Genomic DNA, 13,796 nt, shown 5'->3' on the forward strand with positions numbered 1-13,796 from the left:
TATATATATATATATATATATATATATACTGATTGTTTTTATTTTTATTTTACCTTTACCTCTGATAGTTGTTCTCCATGCCAAAACTGAACAAATGTTATCTTCCACTACAGGCACTGTCAAGTGAAGCAAATGAACTGCTTCCAGTGTACAACAAGACCTGCCAGAGACAGTATTCCACCCCAGTTCAGACCCATGACTGGTCATCCCAGGTCCACTCTGCTATGTTCATTCGCCCCTTCAGCACTAATTCACGGAACAAGCATCAACATAATACTTCATAGCCATACTGAAACAGTGATATCACTGTAGTCCCTCTCCACCATATCATACATAATGTAGTCATCCTCATATAGAATAGTCAGTCCAGATACATGTTCCTTACATCATTCGGCGACTCAGGCTGCGTTCTTAACATGAACACTTCAGCCACCGTCATAATTTTATCATGATCCAAATTAAGTTCTAAATCATACTTGTCTGCCCTTAGACTACTGCCAAAGGTTTTATCTCCTGATAGCTCAGGATTATATAACTAGTTTTTAATACACAGGGGTTGTCTGTGTTTTGCATGTAATATTAACTGTGCATCTTTTGAGTAAAACTGCCCAATTTTTTATGTGCATTGTTTGGCCACTGGCAGATATATTCACTCAGGGTCAAAGGATAGCAAAAAAGGTTTGGGATGATGGATACAATGTCATCAAGATAGCTGATGGACAAATCAATGATACTGGCAAATGTTGGTTCAATTATTTCACCAAAACCTACTTTACAATACTGATTGCCAATAGATATTGGTATTAGTGCTGAGGTTACCATGTTAGGATAATTAAAAGCTTTTAAGAATATTTTTTAATCATAGGTTAGACTTGGGGACTAGGGTCCCTCAAACAGTTTTGCCAAAAATACTTGACAAATTGGCACTTTTTTATTATTATTATTATTCTCCACCCCTTCCTGCCTTTATGGAAAGGGTCACAGGTGACAAAACTGTCAGTGGTCTTTGTTGATTTTTTTATGATCATGAAATTGTGCAATTCTGAGTGTAGAAAGAGTCTTCATCTTTGCATATGATTTGCATTGTCGAAGTTTATTCAGGATTCTGTCACTTTATTTATTGTGTTTCATGTGTAGGCATTGAAATTTCATTTCTCATATAAACATGTCATGTGTATTGCCTTTGTCCTAACAGCATAGCTCACCAATTTGTTTACATAATTATGAGATGTACAATTATTTGTAGGAGCACCTTCAACCCTGCATATACTATGTGTTGCATGTTAGCAGTCATTTGCCAAGCTTTAAAACATTACATTGATTTCAGATATTTATGCTAGATATACTCTGCAGCTGTAGTCCAGTAAAAGTCCATTAATTTGGTCACTGATGGTCCAGCAAGCCCAAGTGTTTGGATTTTTTATTCAGAGATAATTCAGCACTTCCTAGTGCTCTGGTTTTTCCCTTGGGTAGAAAATGGAAGGTATGAGCTGAATTGAAAGTTCAAACTAAGCACACTGCCCCTGACTAAGTACAGAGTGATTGGGAGGTGGGGAGGGGGAGAGCGTAGGTGGGAGGATGGGATAGAGGGAAGGGACTATAGCAATCCATTGTCTTACCAACAACAGTGTCACCAAAACTGTGCCCCTCACCACAAGGCTTGCATACAGTTGTGAGTGCATGAATAGGAGAGGAGAGAGGGATGGTGAAAGGGACATGGGAGAATGCAAGAATTATAACATTTCAAATTTCATTATGGAACAACTTTGCTCTCTACTACATACCTGCCCACCCTCTCTTCCCCAAATCAACTTCCCACCCACACTTCCTCTTTCCTTTGTTCCTTTCCGAGTCCCTCTGTTTGCAGCAAGTCCGAGTTGATATGCCTTAATTGAACTTTTAATCCAGCTCACATCATAATTTACACAAAAGTACATTGCATATTTAAAGATGATCTACTCAGAATATGATATTCTTTTGCATTTCACAAGTGTTCTAAACAGAGATAATGATTCTCTTGCTCTCTTGCCTTTCTTATCATTGAAATCTATTAACACAAGACGTGGAGGCAGCCTCAGTTCATGGAAACCCATCTCTTTCCTCTTCCCTAGCATTCCCTATCACAGGGTGGGAGCAATAGGGAGGCATCCAACACAGGAACTTTTCACCATAGTACAGTACTTCATTGGCAGGGGGAGTGGATGAAAAAAAAAAAAGTCTTATTGTCCATACATGTCATACCATCCAATAATGTAGCATATCTGATAATCTGGCACATGCATGGTCTCCTGCAAACTAGATTAATGGTCTTTTTACTGTATTTTTTCTCTGTGCTATTTTCTTGGTGCTCATTATGTGTTAGATATTGCAATATTCAAAATTCTTTTAGTGATTGTTCTTAATGGTTACTTTATCCTTAGCACAAAATGACACTGTGTACAGCTTAGTGGCTTGTTTCTCATATTTTTGGTGCTATTATGCACATCGGTCTGATGTTTTGAAATTGGCAATAACAAGAAAATGGCAGGGAACAAAGAAAGTGTAATGTGTGGAGGAAGAAAATATGGTGGGAGGAGGAGCAATAGCAGTAAAGGCTTACAAGCCTTTCATTGCAGCATGACACCTGATGACATGCTGCACTGAGTGAGAAAACAATGCAATTAATGTATTAAGTTGAACTATATTTAGCTAAAATGACTGGTATTTTATTAAAGATTTTCAGAGAGGTTATATCCACTAGTCTGATAGGCTAGAATTTTGAAGGTTTCAAAAATGATTTTTTAAGCCATCAAAGGGAATATTTTTTACCGTGCTTGTAGTATTATGGTGAGTGTCCATAACATGAGAATAGTTTACATAGACGTTTGATTTAGCAGAACCAAAAACTAATGATATGAAGTGTTGAGATCACTTGTACAAAGTCAACATAACTGGCTGCTAGTTCACCTTGTGTGATGGATGTGTGTCCTTTGTAAATAGAGATTGATATTTTTATTTATTAAAGTTCCAGTATGATCTTTATTGCTTAATTACCTAATGTTTATTGCTGTAAAAGTAAAGTTGGGGGCATATGCTATAGCTTGGCCTTGGTACTCATCTCTGTGCATTGGCCTTTTGAGCCTGTGGTGGGTAAGAACCCATTACCCTGGGACATGGGGCAGGTGTGACATCCTGGTAACCGAAGATTACCTCTCCCAACTTTTACCAAGTCTGGGATTGCCACGGCTTTACCTTCTCCAGGTTTTCCTAGATACCCCAGTCTGAAAGGGAGGATGAACAACTGGGTGAGCTGCACGCCCACTGCCCGGGTCGGGATTCGAACCCGAGCCCACGTATTCCTAGCTTGGCACAATAACCACTGCTCCACGGAGAGCGCATGGGCAGAATGACGGACTAGGAAATACCAGAGTAGCCAACGCCAAAACGATCTCGACAAGCTGGTTTCACTATACCTTCTCCAGGTTTTCCTAGATACCCCAGTCTGAAAGGGAGAATGAACAACTGGGTGAGCTGCTCGCCCACTGCCCTAGATTCCTTGTTGGTGGTAGTGAGTGTTCCGAGTGCTAATTGGTTCACGGATTGAGAAATGTCATATCCGTCAGGGTTACTTTATTCACAAAAACACACACAGATCATCATCATGGACAAGACACATAAAAGAGGTGGTTGTGTGTATGTGCGTGTGTGTGAATGTTGTAGTGTAGGTAACATTTATGTGTTGGGTGTATATGTGGCACAATATTTAGAGAACTGTTGCAAGACAAGGACAGACAGTGGAAGATAAAAGAGTAACAAGAGAAGTAAAAAAAACATACACAGGTCATCGACATGGACAAGACACATAAAAGAGGTGGTTGTGGGTATGTGCGTGTGTGTGAATGTTGTACTGTGTAGGTTACATTTGTGTTGGTGTATATGTGGCATAATATTTAGAGGAGAACTGTAGCAAGACGAGGACAGACCGTGGAAGATAAACGAGTAACAAGAAAAGTGAACAATGAAGACACGACACAACAGACAGGGAGACGAGGACAGCGACAATGAAAATACATAGACGGCACAGGAGATTCAAGAAGAGGGGAAACGAAAACATTGACACGAATACACTTAATGAGTCTGTGCTGCAGCGCCACATTTTCTTGGGTCACCGGGGAAGCAGAGCACATGGCTTTCAGCAGTGGCTGCTACATCCTAGCTTGGCACAATAACCACTGCTCCACGGAGGCGCATGAGCAGAATGACGGACTAGAAGATACCAGAGTAGCCAACGCCAAACCGATGTAGACAAGCTGGTTTCACTATACCACCCGAGGCGCCTCCACCGCCCACTTCTCCAGCAAGCTTAATAAATTCGACACCTCCCCTCAGTGTGCCGCGCACTGACCGCAGTGAATTGGCAATATGTAATGTATTATATAGTAGCCTGTGTATAGTTGTGATATTTGACTAACACTAATGGCCTCTCCCATTATATAACGTCCAACAGGCATGGTGGGTGAACGCGGAATCTCTCTCTCTCTCTCTCTCTCTCTCTCTCTCTCTCTCATTTCACACACTTACTTTCGGTGGGTCATCAGTCTGTAGGTGTCGATGGGACTTGATCTTCTCGAACAGGGCGATCTGGGGATGTCGGGAGTCGAGTTTGCTTGCTCAACAGGAACTCGAATTCTGAAGCACTTGGAGCATTAGCAGAGTCGGCTTCAGCTGCTCTAAGGTCCATCAGCAGGGAGGTGGTTTGTATGACAGTGTCCTCAATTAACTGACGAGCAACCTCCTCAGATTTCACGAGTGCTGTGTCCACGTTGACGCCCAGGCGCACGCGGCCACGATAACTCATCATGGACACTCCGACCCCTGTAGCAGTACATGGATGAAGCCAGGATTAACAGAAGGTAGGGTTAGTCCGGTATTGGTCCTTGTGTGAATGTGTGCTCGCACACATTCACAGTCCCGATCTTCCCTGATCACCCCGATTTGCAAATCGTGGCCAGCAGACCTCCGCCAAGATTGGCAACATTCACGCACACATGCATGCTCCCTTTGTCTCACACATGTGGGAACTTGTGAGTTATTGATGAATGTACAATGCGCGATAATTTTAATCATTGACTATCTACCTGCTTCAAATTTAGGGCACATTGTGAATAGTTTTTTTTATTCCCACTCGCAAAAGAAGCTTATATATATATATAGCTATATATATATATATATATATATATATATATATATATATATATATATATATATATATATATGTGTGTGTGTGTGTGTGTGTGTGTGTGACATGAATTATACTGATCGATGATCAGTAAATGATAACTATATAAGCTTCTTTTGCGAGTGGGAATAATCAATAGTGCGTAGTTATGTTAGTTCGTAGTTATTGAGTCTGTTTGTGAATTCGGGCCCTGGTAATGACAATGAGTTCAGCTGATTCCAGTGTTGCCACTGTTGTTTGTTGCAGTGTTGACACATTACTTATTGTATTTTAGCTAAAATGAAAATATTACGAAGGGAAAAGCAGTAAATTTAGGGAAAGTAAAAAGATATTTTCACATTATTTTGTTGGTTTTATTTATTTTACTGATATATTTGATTTTTAATCATTGCCTCATCGGGGGCCCCCTGAATGGCCTGCGAGTAAAAAGATTACTCGCAGGCCAACTGTAAAAATGATCAGAAATCCTTCTTCAGTTATAATTATAAACAATAGGAAGGCGATCAGAAGTGCCATGGAATTGGACCTCTAACAAGTAAACAGTGACGGTGCTAAAGGCGGCTTTACACCTGGCAATTCCTTAGGCTAGTCGGCAATGCAGCTGCGACGTGCTGCCGGCAGCATTTTTGGTCTGGGTCTGGGTCTGGGAGCACTTCTCGCGGCAAGTTCTCTGCAGCTGAGCGTGTCCGTCTTGTATTGCCGACTGGCGGCTGGGTAAACAACATGGCGGCTCCAATAAAACAAGAAATGACAGATGCAGATAACAAGATTTGGAGCCGGGAGGCCGAGGTGGCATTGCAAGAGGAAGTAGGCAGCATCAACACTTGTGGGACCCACAAGTTAAGCGCTATAATAAGCAGAGTCTGCGCAAAACAACTTTTGAGAGAGTGGCAGCAACATTGCGGGAAATGTTTATCTCTTTGCGAGATATCGAGGGAGGTAAGGAACGATTATTTTCGTGTATTATATAATCACACTTTGTAATACCTGGGGGTTGGGATGGCATGTTCCTCCCTTCTCCTTTGTTGTTAAATGCAACAATAAACAATCAATCAATAATACTTATGATAAAACTCGTTTACTTAAAGTATTTCTACAATATTAGGCTAATGGACCAAACTCACTGTGGTTTCAAGATATGGTAGTAGCTTTTTGGGGTGTCTGGGATGAACTCATGCCCTTGCATTTACTAGCAGTTTACGTCTTGATGCTCCCGGCGGCTCCTCCCACGTGTGAAGGTACTTGCTCCCGAGAGCACCCAGCCGGTCTAGCCGCTAGATCGTCGCGGCTGTATTACCGGCCAGGAATTGCCAGGTGTAAAGCCGCCTTTAAACAATTACTATTCCTCTGTATTTAATACTAGCAGCCTTCCCAGTCCAGAGGTGGGCAAGTGCGGTACTTAGTGCGGTAGTACCGCACTACCGCAAGCTTCCTGAAAATACCGCACTACCGCGGACCGCACTGAAAAATCCTGCGGTACTTAGCGCGGCATGCTCACAGATATATATATATATATATATATATATATATATATATATATATATATATATATATATATATATATATATATATATATTTACAGCAAAGGAGACAGCTCAAGGGCACAAAAAAGTAAACATTAATAAAAAAAATCCCGCTACTGCTGCTCCTAAAATGAATCCATAGAGGTTGCCGAAAGATAAGTCAGTTTCGGGAGGAGAGGTGTCCTGATACCTTCCTCTTGAAAGAGTTCAAGTCGTAGGCAGGAGGAAATACAGATGAAGGAAGATTGTTCCAGAGTTTACCAGCGTGAGGGATGAAAGAGTGAAGATGCTGGTTAACTCTTGCATAAGGGGTTTGGACAGTATAGGGATGAGCATGAGTAGAAAGTCGAGTGCAGCGGGGCCGCGGGAGGGGGAGGCATGCAGTTAGCAAGTTCAGAAGAGCAGTCAGCGTGGAAATATCGATAGAAGATAGAAAGAGAGGCAACATTGCGGCGGAATTTAAGAGGTAGAAGACTATCAGTATGAGGAGGAGAGCTGATGAGACGAAGAGCCTTTGCCTCCACTCTGTCCAGAAGAGCTGTGTGAGTGGAGCCCACCACACATGAGATGCATACTCCATACGAGGGCGGACAAGGCCCCTGTATATGGACAGCAACTGTGCAGGGGAGAAGAACTGGCGGAGACGGTACAGAACGCCCAGCCTCGAGGAAGCTGATTTAGTAAGAGATGAGATATGAAGTTTCCAGTTGAGATTTTGAGTTAAGGATAGACCGAGGATGTTTAGTGTTGAGGAAGGTGATAGCTGGGTGTTGTCAAAGAATAGGGGATAGTTGTTTGGAAGATTGTGTCGAGTGGATAGGTGGAGAAACTGTGTTTTTGAGGCGTTGAAGGACACCAGGTTCTTCTTGCCCCAATCGGAAATAATAGTAAGGTCTGAGGCTAAGCGTTCTGCAGCCTCCAGCCTTGAGTCGTTAAGTTCCTGAAGGGTGGGTCTTCTATTAAAAGAAGTTGAATAATGCAGAGTGGAATCATCGGCGTAGGAATGGATAGGACAGTTCGTTTTGGAAAGAAGATCATCAATGAACAACAGAAAAAGAATGTGAGATAGGACAGAACCCTGTGGGACACCACTGTTAATAGATTTATTGTAAGAACAGTGACCGTCTACCACGGCAGAAATAGAACGGTCAGAAAGGAAACTGGAGATAAAGGTACAGAGAGAAGGATAGAAACCGTAGGAGGGTAGTTTAGAAAGCAAAGATTTGTGCCAGACCCTATCAAAAGCTTTTGATATGTCCAGCGCAATAGCAAAAGTTTCACCGAAACGGCTAAGAGAGGATGACCAAGAGTCAGTTAAGAAGGCTAGGAGATCACCAGTAGAACGCCCCTTGCGGAACCCATACTGGCGATCAGATAGAAGGTCAGAAGTGGAAAGGTGCTTTTGAATCTTACGGTTAAGGATTGATTCAAAAGCTTTAGATAGACAAGAAAGTAAAGCAATAGGACGGTAGTTTGAGGGATTGGAGCGGTCACCCTTCTTAGGTACAGGCTGTGTGAAGGCATACTTCCAGCAAGAAGGAAAGGTAGATGTTGACAGGCAGAGGCGAAAGAGTTTGACCAGGCAGGGTGACAGCACGGAGGCACAGTTTTTAAGGACAATAGGAGGCACTCCATCAGGTCCATAAGCCTTCTGAGGATTGAGGCCAGAGAGGGCATAGAAAACATCATTTTGAAGAATCTTTATAACAGGCATAAAGGAGTCAGTGGGGGGATGAGTAGGAGGAATATGCCCAGAATCGTCCAGAGTGGAGTTTTTAGAAAAAATTTTGAGAGAAGAGTTCAGCCTTAGAGATAGATGAGACGGCAGTGGTGCCGTCAGGACTGAGGAGTGGAGGGAAAGATGAAGTGAAGTTGGAGGAGATGTTTTTGGCTAGATGCCAGAAGTCACGGGAAGAGTTAGAGAAAGCAAGGTTTTGACATTTTCTATTAATGAAAGAATTTTTGGTTAGTCGGAGAATAGATTTGGCACGATTTCGGGCAGAAATGTAAAGTTCATAATTAGCATTAGTTTGAAGGCTCTGGTATCTTTTGTGAGCTACCTCTATCATTGACAGCACGAGAACAAGCGTGATTAAACCAAGGCTTTTAGCGTGAGGAGTAGAGAAAGAACGAGGAATGTATGCTCCATTCCAGAGATAATCACCTCTGTGATGCGCTGAGCACACACAGAGGGGTCTCTATCCTGGAAGCAATAATCATTCCACGGGAAATCGGAAAAGTACATCCTCAGGTCGTCCCACCGAGCTGAAGCAAAATGCCAGAAGCATCGCCTCTTCGGTGGGTCCAGAGGATGTACAGGAGCGATAGGACAGGATGCAGAAATAAGATTGTGATCGGAGGAGCCCAACGGAGAGAACAGTTTGACAGAATAAGCAGAAGGGTTTGAGGTAAGGAAGAGGTCTAGAATGTTGGGCCGATCTCCAAGACGGTCAGGAATACGTGTAGGGTGCTGGACCAACTGCTCTAGGTCGTTGAGGATAGCAAAGTTGTAGGCTTGTTCACCAGGATGGTCAGTGAAAGAGGATGAAAGCCAAAGCTGGTGGTGAACATTGAAATCTCCTAGGATGGAGATTTCAGCGAAGGGAGAGTGGGTCAAGATGTGCTCCACTTTAGAATTCAAATATATATATATATATATATATATATATATATATATATATATATATATATATATATATATATATATATATATATATATATATATATATATATATATTTTTTTTACAGTGAATCGGACGCAATCAGTCAATCAGTAGCAGACATCAGAATCAGTGATTCAGTCATTCTGACTTTTTAGTTATTGTTCAAAATTAAATACTAAATGAATAACTCTGTTCGTCACTCAGCTCAAGGCGGCGCGCCATGACTGCCTCTGACGATGACTGTACGTACATGGCAGTGTACAACAGTACAAGCAAGCACTAACATGATCGCCGCTCAATCTCATGTCCCGTACAAATTTAATTTCCTTTGATGCATAACATAGACCATTGTACATATTATATCTGTTTTTTAACTTCATTGTAACTTCTTGATTTTATCATTCTCTCTCTCTCTCTCTCTCTCTCTCTCTCTCTCTCTCTCTCTCTCTCTCTCTCTCTCTCTCTCTCTCTTCGCCAAGGACAATAATTTTCGTTACGATGTTCGTATAAAAATAGCTGGATTAAGAAAGGTGAAATTTGCTAACAGCCTGCTTTGATTCTTGTATCAATATGAATGACTTATATTTCAACTACAGTGTGTGTGTGTGTGTGTGTGTGTGTGTGTGTGTGTGAGTAGACACAGAAGTAGAAAGAGGCAGGGGAGGGATTAACGGCGGTGGAGATGGAAGAGGAAGGAAGGAAGGAAGGAAGGAAGGAGACTGGGGACAAGAAAGATAAATAATTGAAAGTGATAAGTAATGGATGGTGATGATTTTAAGAAGAGAGAGAGAGAGAGAGAGAGAGAGAGAGAGAGAGAGAGAGAGAGAGAGAGAGAGAGAGAGAGAGAGAGAGAGAGAGAGAGAGAGAGAGAGAGAGAGAGAGAGAGAGAGAGATTTACATAGAAAATCAGACCACACAGACCCCATGGTCCAGACTAGGTGGTCTGTCCTTAAACCTAAAGAGAGAAAGGATTGTGTAAGGAAATAAGAGTGAGGGACAGGGGAAATTATGATGATGGGAGGAAATAGAGAAAGAATACAGGCAAAGAAAGAAATAAAACTGAAGTAAAAAGTGTGTGTGTGTGTGTGTGTGTGTGTGTGTGTGAGACAAAGATGGAAAATACAAGAGAGAGAGAGAGAGAGAGAGAGAGAGAGAGAGAGAGAGAGAGAGATTGACATTTGCTTGCACTGGGTCCTCTGTTCAGACTGAGATGTTATTGTTGTTATAAATAATAATAATGATACTACTACTACTACTACTACTACTACTAATAATAATAATAATAATAATAATAATGATAATAATATCGAGCTGTATTGATGATTACTTCAATATAACAAATACAGCGAATATTCTCTCTCTCTCTCTCTCTCTCTCTCTCTCTCTCTCTCTCTCTCTCTCTCTCTCTTATAAATAATAATAATGATACTACTACTATAGTAATTACTATACTACTACTACTAAAAATAATAATAATATCGAGCTGTATTGATGATTACTTCAATATAATAAATACAGCGGATATTCTCTCTCTCTCTCTCTCTCTCTCTTTTGTCAGTCACTTCTCCCAGGCGCTGCCATTTCTACTCCTCATGAGTGAGAGATGACTTTTGGTGGACTCGGGAGAAGTGGTTACGATAGTACCTACTAGCCAGCATGGTAGTGATCGATAAGTGCTGGGGGGGGGGGCGGGGGGCAAAAATAAAAGGGTTAATAAGGGTTTGGGAAAGATACGCAGGCGTACAATTAACCGAGAAATCACTGAGGAGGAGGAGGAAGAGGTAATCACACACCTGTGCGGCTCTTGTTAGGAATCCAGAACATAATGTCGTCCACAGCTCCTCCAAACATGTGTATCGTCTCCTGAGGCCCTGAAATAACCAGACCATCACGACAAGCTCCAAATACCTTGCAGCACAATACTTAGGCTACCCCATGTATACTTAATCATCAACAACACAACAAAACTAACAGCCTTTGACAAGCTAAACATGTTCTACAGGTTCTTATTGCCCATTTAGCATGACCAGTAAGAATTATATTACAACACGTTATTTTAGTAAATACATACTAATTCACTCAAGGAGCGAGGAAGCCCTAACAAGCCAATCCACTTCCTCCTGTACCTTCTCTGCCTCTAAACCTCTTGGCCCGTGGGGCTTCTCACATTGCCTGAGTGTCATGTGATGGAGTCAGGATGATGAAACAAACTGGAGAGAGGAACTCACCAGGAAGATTGGAGGCCACTAGAGTTACGCCATGGGTATTAAGGGCGCGGCGAGCCAGAGGTGAAGGCAGCAAGTTGGTCAGTAGGTCTAACGCTAAATAGTTGACCCATATGTCAGGAGATTCCTTTAAAACTTCCAGTCGCTGATGTACAGCCTCTAAACGGGCAATGGGTGTCATCGAACCTGCAAAAGTATTTATGATATTGTCCCAGTGACTAGCACGTGAATATAAGGGTGGCTGTCTGATGTATATCAAGACTAACCCGTAGGCAGAGAAAAGGTGCAGAGAGACAATCGATTGGCGACCGAAAGTTGATCATTAGGTGCGGTGACATCCACGGGCAACACGGTCACCATCCGCTGTGGTGCTGCTGCTCCCATGTTTTTCAGGTGTCTGCCGAAGCACAAAGCGGAATGCGATGTCAGGTCAACGAAGCATGTCAATGTGAAGTCGTGTGTCATTTAAAGTAGCACTGCAAGAGTTTGCTAAGCACACTATGACACTAACTATGTTCCATTAAAATTTTACTAACCTGTGCAAAGCTTGAGCCAGGGCTGTCAACAGCAGATCATTGACAGTCACCCCAGCCAAGGAACGACCCGCTTTAAGGTCAGCCAAAGAGAGTGGAGAGGACCATGCTAGTAGTTTGGTACCATCTAAGCGGCAACCGTGAAGTGGCGACGATTCACCCCGTCTCAACACACGACGCAACACCCACGGCGTATTAAAAACTGCCCATAGGAAACGACTCCAACGAGCGAGACGACCGTCCTGCTTGTGGTGGCGGGCCACAGGGACAGACTGAAGCTTCTCAAGAGGGCGGTCTACCAGTGCAGAAAGAAGCAGACCGATAAAGGAACGGCCGTCGCCAAGTGAATGGTGAAGGCGCACCATAACTGCGGTGTGAGGTTCCTGATGTTTGCCATAGCTAGCTAGTGATGTCACAAGCATTTCCCAACAAGAGTGACCTTGCACGAAGGGAAGATTATTACGGGCAGTGATCTCCTCCAGAAGGTCAACCTCGTCCTTTAGCTCTCTTTCCACCTCCCGAACGTGACTTGCTACTTGAAAATTTTCCTCCCATACCCAAACCACTACGCCACATCGTTTTTTCACCATTTGCCTGAACTTGGGATGTAATAGTTTTCCTCTGCAGTCCCGGGCGTCCAGGACATGTTTCGTAAGTCGTGCTCTCACGGTAGCGATTTCCACACGTCCTCGCATCACCAGTACCCCACTTATCACTGCTCTTGCCCCCGCTGAATCCAAAGCAAAGAGTGCCTCGAGGCCGGAAGCCACATATACCATTTTTCTATATTTGACAAACACAACCACCAGAGCGAGACACCGCCATGCCCAAAGGACTGCAAGTAGAGGCACTATCAAGGGCAGCAGTGACACCAAGACAATTGCTCCCCAAAAAGTTTTTGACCCTCGTATCGCACACGCGACTCCGGTCATATTCATGACCAATGCTAGTTCAGGCAGGCGGGAAAAAAAATAATAACGTTGGTGAGGGAGGGTGGCTACACACGTCCGCAACCAAGTTAACGCAGAAGTAGTGTGCGCTGCTGCAGTGCTGCGGCTGGCTTCCCGGCTGCACCGTCTCCTCACGCACAACCACTGGCCGCTACAGTGAAACCAGTTTGTCCAGATTAAGGTTTCCATAAATGAACTATCGAAATTTCGGATGTATCCACGAGAGCCGCTTCCACACGAGGCAGTAACTAGTTACCTCCTATAGTTTTCAATGGAGCCTTTCATACGAGGCCACTGCGTGCCGGCAGAACAACTGCAATCTGACGGTGGCTCGCTCGCGCAACCGGTGATCGCCACTCCCGGTGGCTCCCATTCACTATAAAGCAATATCTCAAATGGGAGCTTTCATACGGAGCCACCAGGTTGCCGCCACTGTACGTATAGTCCTTAGTAGAGATGTGCCGATAGTATCGGTATCGGCAGTACTGGGCCTTTATTTGTAGTATCGGTATAGGCAGAGTACGTGAAAATCTGGTCGATACTCCGATACTTTTATGTTTTATTTATTATATGGTTTAAGACTTTTTTTTTTTTTACTATCAACTTTCGAGCCCATCCAATTATAGTTATTCCCAAACTCCCTTATTTCTAATTTTATAATACAAGTACTTCAATAATTTTGTA

The 13,796-nt window shown here is 42.9% G+C and overlaps 2 protein-coding genes across 3 annotated transcripts in view; one reads left to right on the forward strand and one right to left on the reverse strand.

Annotated features, from left to right (window-relative positions):
• LOC126999045 (pyruvate dehydrogenase (acetyl-transferring) kinase, mitochondrial-like) overlaps nt 1-3,016 on the forward strand; it is a 34,710-nt gene extending 31,694 nt beyond the window's left edge. For both annotated transcript variants that reach the window (XM_050861422.1, XM_050861423.1), the window contains one exon: nt 114-3,016. In XM_050861422.1, coding sequence (XP_050717379.1) covers nt 114-284 — 171 coding nt within the window. In that variant the 3' untranslated portion in view covers nt 285-3,016. The remainder of the gene's footprint in view (nt 1-113) is intronic.
• A 578-nt stretch (nt 3,017-3,594) lies between these two features.
• LOC126999044 (putative diacyglycerol O-acyltransferase Mb3154c) lies at nt 3,595-13,417 on the reverse strand. The gene is made up of 5 exons (XM_050861420.1): nt 12,166-13,417; nt 11,896-12,026; nt 11,633-11,815; nt 11,198-11,275; nt 3,595-4,854 (listed from the first exon to the last, which is right to left on the reverse strand). Exons 1-5 carry the CDS (start codon nt 13,299-13,301, stop codon nt 4,574-4,576), a joined length of 1,809 nt encoding a protein of 602 aa, XP_050717377.1. The 5' UTR covers nt 13,302-13,417; the 3' UTR covers nt 3,595-4,573.
• Between the last annotated feature and the right edge of the window lie 379 nt (nt 13,418-13,796).

The sequence above is a fragment of the Eriocheir sinensis genome, chromosome 15, assembly GCF_024679095.1.
Source record: "Eriocheir sinensis breed Jianghai 21 chromosome 15, ASM2467909v1, whole genome shotgun sequence".
NCBI classification, from domain to species: domain Eukaryota; kingdom Metazoa; phylum Arthropoda; class Malacostraca; order Decapoda; family Varunidae; genus Eriocheir; species Eriocheir sinensis.